The sequence below is a fragment of the Podarcis filfolensis genome (genome assembly GCF_964270895.1).
Source record: "Podarcis filfolensis genome assembly, chromosome: 1".
NCBI lineage: Eukaryota > Metazoa > Chordata > Lepidosauria > Squamata > Lacertidae > Podarcis > Podarcis filfolensis.
In genome coordinates, this window is record NC_139604.1 from 8,772,305 (window position 1) to 8,787,065 (window position 14,761).

General features: G+C 41.3%; 1 protein-coding gene across 2 annotated transcripts in view; it reads right to left on the reverse strand.

Moving 5' to 3' along the window:
- PARD3B (par-3 family cell polarity regulator beta) overlaps window positions 1-14,761 on the reverse strand; it is a 624,466-nt gene that overhangs the window by 571,046 nt on the left and 38,659 nt on the right. For both annotated transcript variants that reach the window (XM_083626664.1, XM_083626663.1), the window contains exon 2: window positions 10,759-10,860. In XM_083626664.1, coding sequence (XP_083482790.1) covers window positions 10,759-10,860 — 102 coding nt within the window. The remainder of the gene's footprint in view (window positions 1-10,758; window positions 10,861-14,761) is intronic.

The window sequence follows — 14,761 nt, forward strand, 5'->3', positions numbered from 1 at the left end:
ATTATGGTGCTGGAGGAGACGCTTGAGAGTCCCATGGACTGCAAGAAGATCAAACCGATCCATTCTTAAGGAAATCAACCCTGAGTGCTCACTGGAAGGACAGATCCTGAAGCTGAGACTCCAATACTTTGGCCACCTCATGGGAAGAGAAGACTCGCTGGAAAAGACCCTGATGTTGGGAAAGATGGAGGGCACAAGGAGAAGGGGACGACAGAGGACGAGATGGTTGGATAGTGTTCTCGGAGCTACCAGCATGAGTTTGACCAAACTGTGGGAGGCAGTAGAAGACAGGAGTGCCTGGCGTGCTCTGGTCCATGGGGTCACGAAGAGTCGGACACGACTACACGACTAAACGACTAAACGACTAAACAACAACAATGAACGAATTCCTATGCCCCACAAATAACCCAGAGATGCATTTTAAAACAAAGGACACATTCTACTCATGTAAAAACACACTGATTCCCGGACCATCCGCGGGCCAGATTGAGAAGGTGATTGGGCCGCATCCGGCCCCCAGGTCTTAGGTTGCCTACCCATAGTTTATCTCCTCTTGCACTAGGGTAGGAATGAAGCAAGCACCATTCAAGGAAAACCACTAACTATAATTTACCAGCCACTACATGCGCGAACAAAATACAGGATACGTAATGTGAAGCTATACTATTTTTGTGAACAAAGAAATAATCAAAGAGGTACTACCTAAAGCAGGGGTGGCTACCCTGCAGATCTTGGGCTGTATGTGGCCCACAGTGCCCTCCACGCAAAAAAGTGCCAACTCCTTAGGGGGGTGTGGAGAGTTGTCTGGGTGCCTTTTTGCTGGTTGCGTGGCAAGACCCTCAAGCCATCCCCCATTAGCATAAAGAAATTCACACAGACACAGAATTTTTGTTTAAGGTTATTCGGTAATTTTTTTGGCCACACCTTTATTGATTACAGTAAAGATCATGGCCACTGGTCCCATCACCTCCTTGCAAATAGAAGGAGAAGAAATGGAGGCAGTGAGTGATTTTACCTTCTGGGCTCCATGATCACTGCAGATGGTGACAGCAGTCACGAAATTAAAAGATGCCTGTTCTTGGGAGAAAAGCAATGACAAACCTAGACAGCATCTTAAAAAGCAGAGACATCACCTTGCCGACAAAGGTCCGTATAGTTAACAGCACAATCCTTCCCATTCTTCTCATTATACTGTTTGATATAAAATTCTTTTTTACACAGGTTTACACTGTAAAATATCATTTCTTTCTGCTTTGTATGCATTCCTTTGATCTTAATAGCACTATTTCAAATGCACAGTCAAGTCTCAGGTCTTGTACAATAAAGACCACTCAAGTCTTTCGCCAACCTACTAAAAACAAGTATTCCTGCCCAAATGCCTCTTGTATGGCTCACAGAGATGTGTTTATCATAGCAGTTGACAAGGCAGCCCAGGTGTTTTATAGGCACTAAGCTGTTTCTCCTATTATTAGTTTGCTGCCTGAGGACAACTACCAGCCATGTTCCTTCTGCCACCCACTGCCTCTTAGAAGAAGTGAACACAGCATAGTCTTTTTTTTCCTGTATGGTTGTTCCTTTCACTTTCAGTAGCAGCAGGAGGCAAAATTGAAAAGAAGCAGCTTGAAAGAAATAAAGGCAATTCTGAAATTCTGAAATTACCACTGCGTCATAACCCGTTGCCTCAAGGGGCAAGGAGGATGGACGGACAACCAAGACTACATGAACCTTTGCCTCCTAACCTCTCACTTTTATAAAAGATTTTTATTACAGAGGCACAGGATGAAATATCTCCATACTTCCTCCAGAGATGTCATACTTTCAAACTCACCCAAATCGTGTTACAGAGAAGCAGATGTTTGCAAAAAGATTTGGAAAGCTAGACCATGTTTTTGCCCTAAGGCGTACAGAAAATAAGTCAGCCCTCCCCAAGCATCGGTGAATTCTCTTGGGTGTGATAACAAATCCTACAAACATCCATTAGAGAAAAGGTTGCTGTTTTCATGTTTGCATAGCCAAAACACTTGGGCAGAATTCAACCTCCACTCAACTGGACACTGTTGTTGTTTAGTCGTTTAGTCTTATCCGATTCTTCGTGACTCCATGGATCAGAGCATGCCAGGCACTCCTGTCTTCCACTGCCTCCCGCAGTTTGGTCAAACTCATGCTGGTAGCTTCAAGGACACTGTCCAACCATCTCGCCCTCTGTCGTCCCCTTCTCCTTGTGCCCTCAATCTTTCCCAACATCAGGGTCTTTTCCAGGGAGTCTTCTGTTCTCATGAGGTAGCCAAGGTATTGGAGCCTCAGCTTCAGGATCTGTCCTTCCAGTGAGCACTCAGGGCTGATTTCCTTCAGAATGGAGAGGTTTGATCTTCTTCCCATCCATGGGACTCTCAAGAGTCTCCTCCAGCACCAGAATTCAAAAGCATCAATTCTTTGGCGATCAGCCTTCTTTATGGTCCAGCTCTCACTTCCATACATCACTACTGGGAAAACCATAGCTTTAACTATACGGACCTTTGTTGGCAAGGTGATGTCTCTACTTTTTAAGATGCAGACACTAGGTATGTATCAATCAGTCTTTCTGGCTTTTTACCTCGTGCATTATTGTAGAAACATCTATAGCATTTCCAGAGCAATCCTAACCATGTCTACTCATGTCGTTCCTACTGAATCCACTGGGACTTATTTCCAAATAAGTGGGGCTAGGATTGCAGCCTAAGGGGGTCAAACAAATCTTTACTATTATATTCACATCTCCATATTAGCTGTTGATGGGTATCTATTTTGAACCTAGATGTCGAGTGTAGTCATCATGCAACTTTCTGCCTTATGGGAGAAGTGGTGAACCAACTTTGCAACAGCATACAGAGTTTACAGCTTTGGGAGAACTAATGTACAAGTCTGATGAATAAAGGTTGTACAGATATGTATGTATTTTTAGAATATACCGGTATTTGGAGGGGCATCACATTCTATAAGCTATTGGGAGAGAGAAAAGGATGGCTAGTTCTGTTTTCCATACCCTGTTACAGTTATGAAATAAAATACCGTATTTTTTGCTCTATAAGACGAACCAGACCATAAGACGCACCTAGTTCTTGGAGGAGGAAAACAAGAAAAAAAATATTCTGAATCCCAGAAGCCAGAACCGCAAGAGGAATCTGGCTTCTGGGAGGGCCTCTTGCTGTTCTAGCTTATGGGATAGCCGTGCGCAGCCTCTCCTGGGCAGCAGGATGAAGGCTCCCCCAAGAGCCGTGCTCCCTTTAAAGAGTGCGTGGAGCATGTGTGCGGCTCTTGGGGGCTTTTCCCTAAGGAGGGAGAAGGGCAGCCCTTCTCCCTCCTCAGGGAAAAGCCCCAAGAGCCGCACACATGCTCCACGTGGCTCTTTAAAGGGAGCGCTGAGCAGAGCCTCCTGCCTGCATTCACTCCATAAGATGCACATACATTTCCCCTTACTTTTTAGGAGGGGAAAGGTGCATCTTATAGAGCGAAAAATACGGTAACACCTTAAATACACAGTCAGACAACACATTGTGGTTGGTCCTAAATACAGCTAACAAAATTGTGGCAAAAAAATAAATAAATTGTATTCCTCCACTGTGGGTTTTGGAAGATTTTTTCCCCTTATGGATCAATACAGCTACCTTTCCTTCCTATAAACCAGTACAAAGTGACTCACACTACAGAAGAGAGAAACTAAAATCCCAACATAATTGACAGACATTTCAGAGAAAAGTCGCAAGAGAAAACAGATGTGCCCAAATTATAAAACTCTTACGTGAGAATTTTAAGCACAGCATGAAATTTTGCATTCGTATAGCTAGGTCGGAAAACTTCATGATAATGCAGAAGGAGAACTGACATTTTCTATGAGCAGGTGTTGTTGCTCAACACTTGAACATGTTGAATATTACTTCCACACCCCAGAAAAAGGGACTGTAATAAGTAAGTTGGGGAAAATCTTAAGACACAGATTCCCTGTGAATCTGAATATTCAAAACCACCCAAAAATGCATCAGTAAAGCAGAAAGATGTAATATTTTAAATACATGCAAAAGAGAATTAAGTGAAAATGTTCCGCTGTTTATTACAGAGCATCACATATCCCTTCCATTCAGAAAAAACGGTAATGTATTTTAACCGCCACATAAATATTCAGTATCTGTTTGTAACAAATATGTAAATGCTTTATTTAACCTGTAAGAAGGATGTTGGTGCAAAAGCTACTGTCCCTTGTTAGCACAAGCTGCTTTCTTCTCCTTCCCACCCCCTGAACAAAACCATACCTAATAACTCGCGATTGTTGACTGCTCCTCAGCTTCCCTTTGAAAAATTGTTCTGTATCAAGCGCTCTCCCTTTCACACATTTCAACCCAATTAGAGGCAAGACAGATTAGTGTGAAAAAGGCAGTTAATTTTAGAAAATGTATGCATAAAATCAAACGTGTTTAATTATTTCAATATTTCCAGCATATGACAGATTTTTAAAAGGCAATGAAATAATGTTTCACAAAGTAGAATGAGAACAGCAGATTGACCAATAAAGGTCTTTAGACTGGATTTTAAATGCATAATGTTTTAATTTGCCTTTCATTCAAGTTCTGTATTAGATTTTACTAATAATACACCACCGGAGCTGCAAATTCTGAACCACGCAATTTTCCCACATAGACTCAATGAATATTTTTGGCCATTTGTTCTGCGATATGCAGGCTGTTATCTTCTCCAAATTCACTGTAAATTAGTAGGAGACTTTTAATCATTTAAAATATTTAAGTGTATTGCTATGCTAGCAACATACATCATCTTGCTAGCATGCACAGTTGTCATGTGAGAGACAAGAGCTCTCAGACCTGAAGAGCAGAAAGAAAAATAGTTCACACAGAGAAGGACAACGATGTGCAATTACAAACGTCAATCAACACTGTGCTTTCCTAGACTTCTTAATCCCATGAACACCTCCAAATGGATTGAATTGATCTCTGGGCAGAAGAAACACAATTTATGAAGATAAAAACATTGCAGAGATTGGTTGCTTGTAAGTGTTCGTGGATTCATTTTTATTTCTATTTTAAAAAAGCAACAACAACCTGAAGAATCATGCCTAATAAAACTATAAAAGATTACAGTTACAATTCAGTAGGACTTACTTATGAGTAGACACGGTGAGGATTGCATTGCCCAAGATACTTTGAACACTCTATAAATCACTTCACAAACATTAGTTGAACATTACTTGAGCATTAGTACAACAGCTTGCGAAGGAAATTGGGTGTAATTATCCCCATACCAATGATGAGGCTAAACAAGAATGGTTTGCCTAAGGCCACTCAATAAGTTCACAGCTAGAGGCGAAATTTGAAACATAAGCCTTGCAAGCTCACACTCTGAACCACCACGCTAAAGAAATCTCATCACAACCAAGAACTAATTCACTACATGCCAACTTTTTTAGGTCCATGGGCACACCTGGAGCTTTCACACCTGGAGGGCTGCGGCCTCCACCTCCTCTGGTAACATCTCTTCACACACACACCCAAGAAACAGAAAGAAAGTGTCTCCACACACGTTTCACTTTTCCAAGGGAAGTGGGCAAAAGTTGGGCCCATTAGAATTCATCTCAACCTTGAAAAGCACACACAGCTGAAAGAGGAAGTCGAAAACAGCACCATCCTCCAATTCCTTGCTTCGGTTCTATGTACATTTCGAGAAAAAGGTAAGCCATTTTCACTACCACGTGATCAGGGAGGAAGCGAGTGTATGTGGGAAGGAGATTCAGAAAGTTTGTGGGCACCAGGGGATGTTGGCAACTCAGTAATAATAATAATAATAATAATAATAATAATAATAATAATAATAATTATTATTATTATTATTATTTATTATTTATACCCCGCCCATCTGGCTGGGTTTCCCCAGCCACTCTGGGCAGCTTCCAACAAAACACTAAAATACAATAACCTATTAAACATTAAAGGCTTCCCTAAACAGGGCTGCCTTCAGATGTCTTCTAAAAGTTTGGTAGTTATTTTTCTCTTTGACATCTGATGGGAGGGCCTTCCACAGAGCAGACACCACTACCGAGAAGGCCCTCTGCCTGGTTCCCTGTAGCTTTGCTTCTCGCAATGAGGGAACCGCCAGAAGGCCCTCAGCGCTGGCTTTAAAGGTCAACACCAACACTTTGAATTGTGCTTGGAAACGTACTGGGAGCCAGTGTAGGTCTTTCAAGACTGGTGTTATATGGTCTCGGCGGCCGCTCCCAGTCTAGCTGCCGCATTCTGGATTAGTTGTAGTTTCCGGGTCACCAGTAACGCAGAAGTAACAATACTGCCCAGCTTTATAGGGATGTTGTAAAGGTTGCGGAGACAGAGCAATCGATCAGTGTTTTGCATTCATACAGGACCACTGTTATAAATGAGTGAGGCAGCACACTAGCTTCTTATTAAACAAAATGTAGTGAGAAGAAATGGCGTATTCTTTGCCAGGGTGGGTGGGCAGGCGGTGAGCAACGAAGACTGGAGAAAGATGAAAAGAGAAAGGAATTTAAAAGGTAGCAAAGGAGATGCAAGAGATAACGCAGGTTTCACTAGCAGCTGGTGAAACAGAGAAAGTGTATCTATGGTGGCCCAGGGTAGGCTCTGCCACTGATGTGGATGGGATACAGATTTGGGGGACTTCAAAAGCAGCAAACTCCTCTAATTATACACGGGGGAAGGCTGGCCCAGGCAGCAGAGCCAGGAAGAGCTACTGAGGCAGAATGGAAAGCTCCCAGACACCAGGAACTAAAAGGTGCATGGCTGCCCTCCTCTTTCAAACCACTTCTTTAGCATCCTCCTAAAAGTAAACAGCGTACAAGAATAGTTGGTTCCTCAAAAGGATGGAAAAGACATAGAATGAATAAGACTTTCATTATACCCGAACACTTTGTTGTTTTGCTCATCACCACCAAAGCACTCCCTGTTCCTATTACCTCAAACAGCTGTTAGCCAGCTCTTCGCCACAATCCCAACAGTTAATTAGCAACAAGAAACAGTAAACATGTACAGCCTGCCACATTTAATTATACTGTAATTTTCTTAAGTTAGAAACAGTGCATTATTCAAATGTATGTCCCTTTTTTTAAAGAAGAAGGGGAGCAATTTTTTAACCTTACAACTAAAAATGTCTGCAAATTCTATCTTTGACAATTCTAAGATGGTTAAATTGCTTCAGGTGCCTACCATAACTTTACAGGAGGTAAGCCATGTAAGGAACAAATTGGCATTTTAAAGTTCCCTGTATTTTACTTCACAATGTGATAAATAAAGCTTCTTTTCTCTTATCCCAGTCTTGAGAAATTATAGGATGAAATAGTACTTTAAGAAATTTCAGTAATTGTTTTTTGTTAGTATACTAAAACAATTACTTTGCAGAATTGGTGGAGAATTCTATTGAGAGTAGAGGAAGTAACTATCTTGCCCACCAGCAAAATCCAGTTTCCCACCCCTGAAAACACACACACACACACACACACACACACACACACAGGTTCGTTTTCCATTCACTCAAATACCTTATTATGCAGACATTTTGGACTTACTGGGCTACCAATAGATTGCAAGCTCTTTAACATTGGTCTTTCTCCCCTTTAATAAGCTATCATATTCACTGTTTGTTTTTTTAATGGGAGATGGCAGATTGTGCTGTGTATACAATGGAAAGGTTGAATACTGCAAAACACAAAACAGCAACTTGAAAAGAATAAGCTGGTAATTACACCAAATCCCCTTTGCAAGCCTGTTGTAAAGATGTTGAATGAATGCAGTGCTTTTTTTCTTTTTTTAAAAAATATGTTAAGGGGTACTCTCATTTTGGCTCAAGAAAATCACTATTTTATAGTTCAAATCGGGAAAAATAAATACAGTAAATGGACAAAAGTACAAAGATTCACGGAACATTTAGGGGTATGCGTACCCCTGCGTACCCCCAGAAAAAAGCCCTGGACGAATGCTTGTGAAATGCTTTATAGGGTTTTAAAATGGTGTCATTCAAAACAGTCCCAACTTTTTTTTTCTGCCTGTGACCTTCTAAGCACTAACAAAGGTGTCCTGAGTTTAATGAAACAGTTGTTTTATATACAGGATTTTAAAAACCTCTGTCTTTGAAAGCAGCACGGAATGAAGAACGGTATCCAACCAAGTCATACTCAGAATAGATCCATTGTGACCAATTGACTTAAGCCTACTTATTACAATGGGTCCCGAGTATGATTTAGATAGATGATTAATATACTTTGAGTTAAGTATCTGATGTGCTTGTGTTTAGTCAGGGCCAGGAAGCAACACCATAAAGTAGTGTTTCACAAATATTACGCAAAGATTTGGAGACAATGGCTCTTAATAAAAGAATGGAATGGGCAACGACTCAGGATTTGCTTTGAATTTAGACGTCTCCATGGTTCATTCCCTGGTCATTCCAGCTAACATAGCTCAAAAATAACAGGACTGCAAAGGTATTTCTCTCTAAGACTCTGGAGAGGCCCTGACAGTCTCAATTCAGTATAAAGCAGATCAAGATGCTTATTTTATGTGCAGAAGCAAATTACTGGCATTTGCCATCTTAGTACCAGGGAAAATAATACAAAAAAGGACGAAGAGATGCCTTTAATTTCATTAGAATCAACCACCTTTTTTGCAGTGGCAGACAGGCAGCAAACAGGCAGAATTCAGCAGCAGCCAACGGCATCTACATTTCAGATGATCTCTCATATGAAAACAATGAACAAGAAAAGCTTGCTAGACCACTCACCTCTCAACTGGCACCCAGACCCATGAAATCTCTCTCCCAGAAACCTCACATTGCCCCCTTCCCTTCAATATTTATAAAAACAAAGACTGCCCTGCTTCAACAGGCCACCAGTACTTCAATATTGGTGCCTTCATTGTTGGTGGATTCTTCTGAATGGAGCAGGCAGGTAAGAACAGGTGGCTCACTCCATCTTGTTTCTGCATAAGCCCCATTGAAGCCCATCCCATTTCGTTTCCATGAGGGTTCCCCCCTCCCCGGAGAAATTCTGAAAAATCCTTCAAAATTCCACACAAAAAAGAACTCCACCCACGATTTATCCCCATACTATCCCCCCTGAGCGTGATGACATGTCATCAGGTACTATCATTGTGAGGGGGAATTAGAACAGAGCACAGGGCATAGCAACAGCCCTATCCACAAACTACTGTATTTTTTGCTCTATAAGACGTACTTTTTCCCTCCTAAAAAGTAAGGGGAAATGTGTGTGCATCTTATGGAGTGAATGCAGGCTGCACAGCGATCCCTCTTGCTGTTCTGGCTTCAGGGATAGCTGCGCAAAGCCTCTTCATTGCTTTCAAAATGTGGATGGATTCAATGCTGTATGTGCGTGTGATTTCCTTTATTATAAATATCTCATACACATACAATGAAGCAAGGCTGGCTTTGTGAAAACAAACAGAAGCATAATAGAATCGTAGAGACCCACGGGTCATCTAGTCCAACCCCTTGCAATGCAGGAATCTCAGCTAAAGCATCCATGACAGGTGGCCATCCAACCTCTGCTTAAAAACCTCCAAGGAAGGAGAGCCCACAACCTCCCGAGGGAGTCTGTTCCACTGCTGAACAGCTCATACTATCAGAAAGTTTTTCCCGAAAGTTTAATCGGAATCCTCTCTCTTTCAACTTGAAGCCATTGCCTGGAGTCCTACCCTCCAGAGCAGGAGAAAACAAGGAAACTCCCTCTTCCATGTGACAGCCCTTAAGATATCTGAAGGTGGCTATCATATCTCCATTCAGTCTCCTCTTTTCCAGGCTAAACATATCCAGCTCCTACAAGCGCTCCTCATAAGGCTTAGTTTCCAGACCCTTGAGCATCTTGGTCACCCTCCTCTGCACACGTTCCAGCTTGTCAACATCCTTCTTAAATTGTGGTACCCAGAATTGGACACAGGATTCCAAGTGCGTTCTAGCTAAGGCAGAATAAAAAGGTAAAGGACCCCTGACAGTTAAGTCCAGTCGCAAACGACTCTGGGGTTGTGGCGCTCATCTCGCTTTACTGACTGAGGGAGCAGACGTTTGTCTGCAGACAGTTTTTCCAGGACATGTGGCCAGCATGACTAAGCCGCTTCTGGCGAACCAGAGCAGCGCACGGAAATGCCGTTTACCTTCCCGCCGGAGTGGTACCTATTTATCTACTTGCACTTTGATGTGCTTTCAAACTGCTAGGTTGGCAGGAGTTGGGACCGAGCAACGTCATGGGGATTCGAACCGCTGACCTTCTGATCGGCAAGCCTTAGGCTCAGTGGTTTAGACCACAGCGCCAACTGTGTCCCAAGGCAGAATAGAGTGGTCCTATTACTTCCCTCGATCTGGAAACTACACTTCTTTTAATGCAGCCTAGAATAGCGTCAGCTTTTCAAATCAACACACATCTAAAACCAGTGCTTGACTTTATCAGCAGCTACTTTTTTCAGAATTGTAAAAGGAGCAGGAAATATAGTTTTAACCAAAGTCCTAATGCAAAGTAGCAATGCATCAGGTTGCTTCTGTCCAGCATCGATACTGTGCAGCAGAAATGTACCTCAACAAAAGCCTGCCAGCATTTTAATTATTTGGGCTATTCAACCTAATATCACTCTATGAAATAGCTATTCAGTATATTAAGCTATATGAGGTTATAACACAGTCAAGTAGAGCCTTAATTCAATCTGACAATTTCCAGTTAAAAATAGAGCATTATTCTCCATCTACCTTATCTTTGTCTTCCACAACATCTGCCAGGATGTCATCTGGGTCCAGGATTCCTCCATCTGTGTATTCCAGATGGTGAATATTCACCCAATACGAAGGATCCTGCAAATGAAACATAAGTGTATTTTCTCCTTAATTTACCACTTTAGCACGCTTCAGTCAGCAACAGAGTATCAAAATATTTAGTTAAAAACATTATCTTAAAATATGGACGTGTTCAAATAATCTCTCTTCAGAATATTGGGATCATTTTTAAAGAATATAATTAATAGCCGTAGATTCAAATGTAAAGCAACCATTTTAAAATTCACATTGGGTTGGGATCTAGAGAGGCATGAGCAAGAAAGATTCGACCAGCAGTGGCACTGTGCTATGAAGCAGTTATTCCAGTGGAAGACATTTGTGTGATACTGCAAGATACTGGATACTGGGCGATGCGGCTTGGGATTGAGACATTAGATGAAACTTTCACTGCACAATGCCTTGCCAAGCAGAAGCACACCTCTGAATTTCAGCTCTCTTTTCTCACACATGGATCTTTCTGCAACCATCGCAAATTAAGTCGGAATATCTGTCTCTTTAAGCTTTGCAATTTGTATCAAATTGTTTCTGATGATGAAACAGTGACTGTTTTCAGAGGTAACAGCAAACCAGACTTTTGGGATGATGCATTTCCACCATGCATGCGAGGAGGTTATCAGAATCTCCCACTCCTGTTATGCCCCAAATAACTGGCTATTTTATCCAAGGGTGATGAACTATTACCTAAATTAACCAATATCCCAAACCAGGATGAGATTCTTAGCTTGTAAACCTATCTAAATGCAACCACTGAATCCCAGCTATTTTCAATAAGGATCTTGACGTTCAAATTTAAAAAAAAACAAGTGCATCCTCACTGTAATCCAGTGTTACAAGGAAGTTGCATGTTTACCTGGAAGGTTACCTTACAAAAACCCTGTTAGTCCAGTTAGCAAAATTAATTAACTAGCTAAATGTGGACAAAAGACAGTAACATTCACAAATAGTTAAAACACCAAGTATCTCCTACACAACACCAGTGCAGTTAGGGAAAATGTACAAAACTAGTTCAAATATATGTTGGAAGTGTAAGGAAAAGGAGGGAACATTTTATCATATGTGGTGGGATTGTAAGGTAATTTTAAAAATTTGGGAAATGATATACAATGAATTGAAGAAAACATTCCATTTAACATTTGTTAAAAAAACCCAAGGCATTTTTGTTGGGGATTGTAGGGAAAGACCTGCCAAAAAAGTTGAAAAACATTTTCATGTATGCGACAACGGCCGTGAGAGTTCTGGTAGCACAAGGACGGAAGACTGAAGAAACCCCAACTAAAGAATCATGGCAAGAAAAATTGATGGACTATGCAGAACTGGCAAAATTGACATATAAGCTACGGGACAAGGATAACTGTGACTTTAAGGATGAATGGGAACCTTTCACAAAGTATCTGAAGACGCAACAAAGCGAACTGGACTCCTTGGCAGGTTTTGAATAAACAGTCACAATTTTTTTACTGATAATAATCAGCCAAACAGTTTGAGGATCTATACAACTTTGTAACAGGCAGAAAACAGCATTACTGGAGAAACCAAAGACTGGAACTGAGGGAAGTCTGGGGGTGGGATGGGGGGGTGGGTTCTGTGGGTGGGGAGGGAAAATGGGGGGGGGGATAAGGATATGTTTTTGGATAATATGTCTTGTTATAACTTTGAATAAAAAAAACTAAAAAACACACACCAAATATTTCCAACTAACCATAGCAGCAACAAAAGCTTCCAGATCCTCCATCCAAACTGACCACTCTAGGTCAAGCTGGCACAACTAAAGTGATATTACAAATGAGTGATATATACCGATTGCACAAGTTAACTATACTTCAGTTTCTGCCAGGCATTCCAGAATATGAATCTAGCAATGTCCAAGATTGTTTATCATGCCAACACCTTTGAGTTTCCAATCTTTTCACAGTTCAGCATTCCAGTCCTCTTGGTCATTACAGTACTTTCTGGCAACTCCTTCCTTTTCCATAGTTTCTTCTGATAACTGGATGCCACACATATCTGATAAGACTTACACATGCAAGCGTTCGCTAATAAACAAGGCAATTATTCCACACTGTTTGGAGAAGCCATTTACTCTCTCTTTTTTACATAACTTGTTAGATAAAAATTAGTCTAGTTTACAACGGTCATGAACACAAAAGACGGCACTTTGTAACAATAATAAAAAGCAAGCCAAGTGTTCTTTTCTTCTGCAATAGTTCCAACATTTTCTATACCCCAACTCAAATTGTTTCTGCTTTTAACAACACCTAGCTCATTTCACATATTTCTACTCACATTTCATAACATCGCAGACTTGCATGCACTACAATTCAAAATACATGGAAACAATCTTGTCCTTTTGCTGCAAAGTACATACATTTTAGGGATGCGGGTGGCGCTGTGGGTTAAACCACAGAGCCTAGGACTTGCCGATCAGAAGGTCGGCGGTTCGAATGCCCGTGACGGGATGAGCTCCCGTTGCTCTGTCCTGGCTCCTGCCAACCTAGCAGTTCGAAAGCATGTCAAAGTGCAAGTAGATAAACAGGTACCGCTCCGGCGGGAAGGTAAACAGTGTTTCCATGCGCTGCTCTGGTTCGCCAGAAGCGGCTTAGTCATGCTGGCCACATGACCCGGAAGCTTCTACGCCGGCTCCCTCGTCCAATAAAGCGAGATGAGCGCCCTGACTGGACCTAATGGTCAGGAGTCCCTTTACCCTTTAACTTTGCATGCATTTTTATTTGTGTACAGTGGTACCTCGGGTTAAGAACTTAATTCGTTCTGGAGGTCTGTTCTTAACCTGAAACTGTTCTTAACCTGAAGTACTACTTTAACTAATGGGGCTCCTGCTGTCACTATGCCGCCGCTGCATGATTTCTGTTCTCATCCTGAAGCAAAGTTCTTAACCTGAGGTACAATTTCAGGGTGAGCGGAGTCTGTAACTTGAAGCGTATGTAACCTGAAGCGTATTTAACCCAAGGTACCACTGTAGTAGTTTGGTTTCTTTACAGTTCTATCACTGGCATACCAGTTTTTCAACATTTTAATGAAGTTTTGTGTGGTAATTGCTAAACACCAGAACTACCCGCCTAGAAGAAGCTATTTCAGAATAAATTGTTAATTAGCGGTACTGGTTTATATATCACATAATGCCAAGATCACCAAGTACAAATTCTTCCTCAACCTGCTCCCAAATCCTCCTACAGAGTAACTCAATGATAAAGCTTAGGACAGCACTCACTAGATTTGTATGTCATCATTGTTTCCTCTTTTAACCCTTTAATTTTGTGTTCCTCCCTTTCTTCAGTGATCTCAGACATACACAGCTATACGTAACTTTTACCGCAGCATCTCTGCCAAAGCTGTTATGCCTTACACAACTGAGCCTTAGTACTGAAAAAGAGTTTGGAGAGGTGACTGGCTTCAGCCATGGTGAGCTTCTCAGTGGTACCCACTGAACGGACAAAGGGTGTGAACACAGCCCTCTGATGTCTGAGTTCTTTTACATCTGTGTACATATTTTAATTCCAAAGAAATCAATCTTCTTCTTCTTCATTCAATCAATCAATCAACCCTCTTTAAAAGCCAACGGAAATCTGGTCTGGATTCTACCCACCTCCATAGGACATTAGACAAGGAAAATACCTTACTGTAATTCAAAATGCAATATAAAAACAGTCAATGAGGTGGCATGACAAGATACATAACTTGTGTTCTGCTAGCATGGAATACAGACATCTCTTTTTCCTAGGATGATAGTTTATTTAGACAGTCCGTGAAAAGATGAAGTTGTATTATTCCATTTAAATGCACAAAAATTAACATTTTCAATTTATTTTCCAATTGGCTAGTTGCTTCATACGATGAATTAAAGGGAAATAATTGAAGAATAGATCCTTCGGGGGGGGGGTATCAATATTATAATGTGCTGTAA